At 33.4% G+C, this 6,635-nt stretch overlaps 1 protein-coding gene across 2 annotated transcripts; it reads right to left on the minus strand.

The window, feature by feature from the left end:
• Positions 1–3,720, minus strand: LOC121258352 (B3 domain-containing transcription factor VRN1). Of its 2 annotated transcripts, none has more exons than XM_041159857.1 (4): positions 3,451–3,720; positions 975–1,665; positions 683–879; positions 1–524 (listed from the first exon to the last, which is right to left on the minus strand). In XM_041159857.1, exons 1-4 carry the CDS (start codon positions 3,508–3,510, stop codon positions 279–281), a joined length of 1,194 nt encoding a protein of 397 aa, XP_041015791.1. In that variant the 5' UTR covers positions 3,511–3,720; the 3' UTR covers positions 1–278. The 2 variants fall into 2 exon arrangements, with proteins under 2 accessions (XP_041015791.1, XP_041015790.1); XM_041159856.1 differs by having other exon boundaries at positions 1–587.
• Positions 3,721–6,635: the final 2,915 nt, after the last annotated feature.

Genomic DNA, 6,635 nt, shown 5'->3' on the forward strand with positions numbered 1-6,635 from the left:
AGCTGAAAATAGAAAATCTTTAGATGGAAAAAAGAGGAATGACTAGGATGAACTGGTCTGGTCCAGTTTGACAAACTCTAGATTGCACAATCTATTTACAACCCTAGTCCGGACATAAAATTTGTGTTCAAGTTTGTAAGAAAACTAAAATCCCACCGCCATCTTGGAATGTTTATGGACACTAAACGGCAACTAAATTCCACATGAACAAGTGAGATCAGTAACTCTAAAAGGTAAGGTTGCTTGATACAGATTGTAAAACTGGAGATTACCAGCAACTAAATTATAAATTTGGTTTGCCCGACATTTTGCTGTAATGAATGGTTGACCACCAGACCTGTATTGTCAAGAACACGAAATGGGGTAACTTTCAGCACAATATCTCTCGTCCTCAACATCTCGAAGACACAAACATCTCCTTCCCCCAAATTATTCTCCAACGAAAATTCATACCATCCCTGGCTTAACTTAGCTCTACCTCCCTTGTAAAGGCATCGGACAGGCCACTGTCTCCCATCAGAAGCCTGAAGTTTGATGAATCCAGAAACCCCACTTAGATTCTTTTCAGCAAAGCAGGATGGCAGATACTGCACGAGAAAAAAAAGGGTACATACAAACTAAGCACACTGTTTTATGATGATATTATAAAGCCATGTTTAGCACATCAATTTCAACATCTCACCATTATACACCCTCTATATAAATAGGAGGGTCGCAGGACAACCCTGCAGAAAGGATTAGCTGGCTCAAATGCTTTGGCTGCATTGATAGCCCTTTCCCGTTCCTCTGCCGTTACTGTTCTCTTTCTTGCAGAAGCACTTTCATAAAATCTAAATCGCATTTCTACTTCTTCATGTCGAGCAGATGACTCCTGCTCATCTGCATATATATATAATATAGAACATTGATGAGAAAATTAAATTCTTTTAACACCGAAGGACAAAAAAACGAGATTATAATTTTAAATAGCTTACTGGGATCAGGTTTCCGCTTTTTTCTCATGGTTTTTTTAATCTGAGTCTCTTGATCTGGACTTTGAAATTTTACTTCATCCAAAGTCTTTTTAAACTCGATTGCATTAAACTGAACACCTACATTTCGAGTGGGTTCAGTTTCCGCAGGTGACTTCCTAAAACCCTTGGACGGATGAAGGTTCCTTTCACCAGCCCAATTTAAACAGTTCTTAAGTTGAGACCCATTGAACAAATTCTGCAGTGAGGGAGGAGTGTAACTTCTACTAGGTGTCAATTGATCTCCACATTCACCAAGCAGCTTATTTTTCAAAGGCCCGCTAGTAAGGCATGGAAGGGAGGAACCCATGATTGCAGCAGAGTCATCATCTTCCATTTCTTCAAATACATTATACTGATTGCCATAAATGAGTCCATGGGTGCCACCAAGTGCATTGGACTGATAACTTATCTCAGAAGCTGCCAAATTATATATATGAACAAAGAAACGCGAATTCCCTTCGTATGTAAATATTAAAAAGTACCCAACCCGGATGGAGTAGCGTTCAACAAATTTCTGCCAACCATTGTGAAACCAAACACTGTTCCCAATCCTTTTCAATCCTACTTGCCATACATGACCATCCGGAATGGAGAGTGTAGCAACAGCTGAAAACTCATCCCTAAATTTGTTGGCAAAATTTTCTGGTATCCTCTGTATGTATCAAAGATCAAGTTAAGCCTTGTTTGTTGCAATGAAATGCATGATTTACGTGTGTAGATGATGGAAAGATATGACTGTGAACAAGGTAATTGGGGACATGGGCCTAAAGAGGACCTAGTGGCATAAGGATTCGTGTAGTCCAACCCGCCGAATTAAAATGGGCTTAATTGAGCTGAGTTGGGTATATCACCATTCACCACAAGATCTGATTGTGTGGCATAATAGGCATCCAAAGCTCGTCCTAAAGCCTTTAATGGTAGCATTTCAAAGGAAAAATAGAATCATTCTGAATAATCCATAAATATCCTCTTATAAAAAAAAAAAATGAATAGTCCATAAATATCCAAGAAAAATAGTATAGTGTCACAGGCATAATAACAATGAGAAATGTCTACTTTCACCACAAAGGACTTGAAAAACTTGAATTTTGCAAAATCGGTCATTTACTGGCCTCATGTCATCTTATATGTGATTGATTCCTATGTGATGACTCGCAAAAGAGTCAGAACAGCCAAAATTTCAATCATTCCTCAAAATTACCATAATTGTGAAAATTTAACATCAGAATTATAATGATGACATGGAAAATCAAGATTCGAGTCCACAAGTTCTACCCATAAGTACAGCAACAATCAGAGTGAATTATATTATCCTACAAATGTACAAAATACTTCATTTTGCTAGCTTCTTTCAGATGACATGTCTTTACATCAATTTTACCTTCCAACACAGAAAGTAAATCTTGAAAGGTGGATTGATTCCTCAATGCTCGACGATGGCCATGTAAAATCAAAGACAAAACTGGTAAGCATAAATGAATTGGGTTTGAAGGGGCTATGATAAATTTTAAAAGAGTTTTATTCCTGGTTAATTTACTAATGCGAATATTCCGTCCTGATTGGTTCCTAAAACTGGTTGATAAGAAATTCCAGGATTCCATCACAATACCCACTTTGTTCCAGCAGAAAATATTTCCCAAAGATTTTTACACTGAAAAATATTTTGTTTTCAAGACTCCTTTCTTTTTTTAGGAATTTCTACTACACAGAAAAATCTACTATCTTCAATTGGTTTCCGGCACTCCTTCACTTTTTGCATCTAATATGAATATCTTAAGAAAATACCTTTCCACCGAAATTCTTCTCAGATAAACCAGATGGAGCAAAACTAAACTACAAAACCTTACGTATTTCAGCAATTCAGCTCTCAATGATACAAATATGATCAATCCGCTGACGTGTTGCCCCATAATTTTGATGACCTATGAATGATTATAGTTCTTCAAAAATCAAAACCAAATAACCTTATAAAACAAAACTTCCATTCTTCCTTCTCCTTTTGCTAGTTTTTCTCCAGAGCAAAACAAATTCATAGGTTTCACCAAATTGTCATAAAACCAGCCACATGAAAGCATAATCTAAAGGATTACAATTAACTTCGCACCTCCCTCCGCTCTAATCCCACCAACCAAACGGGATTTCAGTTTTTAACCGCCGAAAGTGGAAAGGATTCTAGAAAAAGCTTGGGAAAGAGGCCAAGAAAAAACACAAAACCGCACAATCAACCGTTGTGGAGTTTATCCAACTCATCGCTTAACTCCCCAGAAAGGAAGATAACCCCAGTAAATCGTGCACAAATGGAAGAGGCAATATTCGAGGAAACCAAACAGAAACCAATACCTCTCCCTGAAAAACTAACGACTAAAAATAAAACCAAGGGCATACGTAACCCAAAAGGCAAGAACTAGAGAGAGGGGAGAGAGATATATTAAGTTACCAGTTCTTTGGCTTGGATTGTGGAAGGGAGAATCAGCTTGTGAAAATAAGGGTGTGGCATTATGGTCCTCTCAGAGGCTTTCTTCCAGATCTAAAAGCTCTTCCTTCCTTCTTCACTACTGCCTTCTTCTTGGCAGTCAAATAACGTTTTTAATAAACCTTAAAAACCCCCCGCAACTCACTTGACCTAAAAAGTTGATCGAGTTGATGCTTCTTTTGACTCACCGAGTCGGCTCCAGATCACTGCAAGAAGACACTCATTTAATTCCTCGAATGATATATATGATCATTCTCATCACTCTCACTCTCTACTTTCTCCCTTATAGTATATAATATTTGTAATTATAAAATGCGTAATCGCTGAGTTTTCTTTAAAAAAAAAAAATTAATTTAAAATTTATATAAAAAAATTAATTTTTTAACAATAAATTTTATTTTTTTTTAAAAAAGTAGGTAATATTTACGCAACTCATTACTATATTTAGAATTATTTTTAATTTATGTGTATGTTTTGCTAAAGGAATATTTTTTTAATCATAAATCAATTGGTCAAAGTTTTACTTTAATGCAATTAATATTCAAGAATACAAAATACATTGTTAAACACTTTAACAAGATAATATTGGACCACGATAATATATATTATATCAAAATAGTTAGAATAAAAATTTGAACAATACTTAAAACAAATATAACAGAATAAGAGTAATACTATACACCACACTCTTATCCTACTAAGTAAGATGTGATAAATGTATCGTATCTTACTGAATAGAATGAAAGTGAAATGATAGTGTAGTATATAGAATTTTTCATAAAATAAATAAGTAGGTCTTGTAATTTATATACTTCTTTGAATATTTATTTGGTCATTGTTAGGATATTTAGTTGATATAATGGTAACTTATTAATTGACATGAAAGGTTTCTAAGTCTGTTGTGTATTAAGTATATCAATGAATAGACTTGTAAATAAATTTGATTTATGGAATTATTTTTAATGAATGATTGATAATTGCATGCAATTCCCCTTTCATTTTATCCTTTTATAATCTACAAGTATTATTTTGACCTTTGAGATGAATCATGTGATGTTTTTAGAGTCGAAACAAAATGAAAGTGTTTGCTTTGCCTTTCTAGCAATTGGCATTTATCAATTGGGTTCAATAAGATTTTTTTTTTTTTTTTTTTTTTTTTTTTTTTTTTTTATAAAAAAAAAAAAAGGTTCATTGCTTGTGCTAGTCTGGCGAGTCAACTCGTGTGTTGATCGGTAAAAGAGTCAAGCTAACTCGGTACAAAAAATGGTATCTAGGCGGCTGAGTCAAAACACTAGGAGAAGACAGTAGAGTAGAGTAGTACATAAGGGAACCTTTATGCCTTTATTCCAGTCTTACTGGACAATATTTTTCAATTTCTTTCTTTTTGTTTTCCTTTTTTTTCGTTTTTGTTTTTCAAACCCAACAAATATAGAGTAAACTCAAATGTTCTGTACACGTGTCGGATCAGGATGGGTAGGAGCTAAGGAACCGCACCCACCAGTACTGCCCGAAACATAGTATTACAGTAAACTCATAGCTAAACTCAAGAACTCATAAATAAAATATTATTATAATATAATTTTTTAATATAATTTTTATTTTAAAATTTGAAAAAATTAAAATTTTTATTATATTTTATATGATAATTTAAAAAAATTATAATGATTATATGGAATGAGATATTTTAATTTTGTATAACCAAATCAGCTTCACCTTCTCTCCTCTTGATTTTGGATTAAGATTTTCTTATAATTTTTTTTTTTGAGTTTTAAGATTTAAGAAAGAGAAATATAAATTAAATTTTACAAAATTTATTATTTTTTCAAAAAAATTTTACAGACAATAATGAATATTGTAGAATTGATTTTTTGTGTTTATTTATTCTTATTTTTGTCTAGTATTTGGACATGGAGTCTACAAGATTTTAGTTCGTTAGTTTTTTTATTTTTTATTTTGGAATTTATATTTTTATTAAAAATTAAAAATTAGAGGTTCGCGGGTGAAATAATCTATGACTTATTTAATGATTTCTAAGGTAAAAAGAAAATGAAACACTAGCCCTAGAATCATCTAAGTCAGGCATGATGTGGATAGATATAATATTTACATAATTGGAGTAAGTGGGAGTTTTAAGTGCATGGGTATTGCTGAAAAATAAAAAAAAAACATGACATATGAGGAGAAGGTTAAAAAATTAATGACTAAGATGGTTCTGACATGACATAATAAGAATTTGTATAATAGAAAGAGAAATAGAGAACTATAATGGATTACAACTTTTATTTGTCTATTTTGGATAATTTATTTAATTAAGTAACATGTAATGAAAATGATTTTGCCTTTAACAGATGAACAAAGCCAAAGTTATGGCCACTAGGACTACTTTCAAAGATTATTAAGACATTGTTAGTTGCCTTAATAAATAAGACTTCTTGATCTTTATAAATCTCTCTCTCTCTCTCTCTCTCTCTCTCTCTCTCAAATGTTCAAAATTGGCATATTGCGTGGTGTGGTCCCAAAAGCAATATCATCGTTCCTTCATAAGTTTAATATAAACCTCAGTGGGCAACATCTTTGCATGTTGTCCCAAAAATGTTTTTTTCCTTGTTTTAAATTCCAGTGTCCACATCTTGTGGCCCTGTAGAGTGTAATCTTTACAGGCTGTGTTCAGGGGATGGGAACTGAAACTGAGGCCACAATGCATTGATTGAGGTGGCTCGCATTCCTTTTATGGGAATTCCTTGAACTACTTGAGGCAGTAGAGTTCAGATGATCAGATTAATGTTTATGATGGATCTATCTTTCTTGTGAACATTAGTTGGAATTATGGGATAGAAATTTTTACAAAAGTGAACGAAAAGGATGTTTTGTTCTTGGATATCTATGACTAAACATCATGGGACTCATGATGCAATTAATCTGGTATTAAAATTTTTAGGCCATTTCAGATAGTACTTATTGGAGGTGTAGGTAGTAATAAATCAACAGGATTCCCAAGCAATCAACAGGACTCATGATCCAAACATTAGCCAAACTAACATTGACCCCTCATTGGAGCAATCTTCTCTCTATCCTGGTCCTCAATTCACGGACAGCTTGGGCAAAGCCTAATTTTTATAATAAAGATACCCAAAGCAAGAGAAGAAACA

Source organism: Juglans microcarpa x Juglans regia, chromosome 3S (assembly GCF_004785595.1).
Source record: "Juglans microcarpa x Juglans regia isolate MS1-56 chromosome 3S, Jm3101_v1.0, whole genome shotgun sequence".
In the NCBI taxonomy this organism is placed as follows: Eukaryota; Viridiplantae; Streptophyta; class Magnoliopsida; order Fagales; family Juglandaceae; genus Juglans; species Juglans microcarpa x Juglans regia.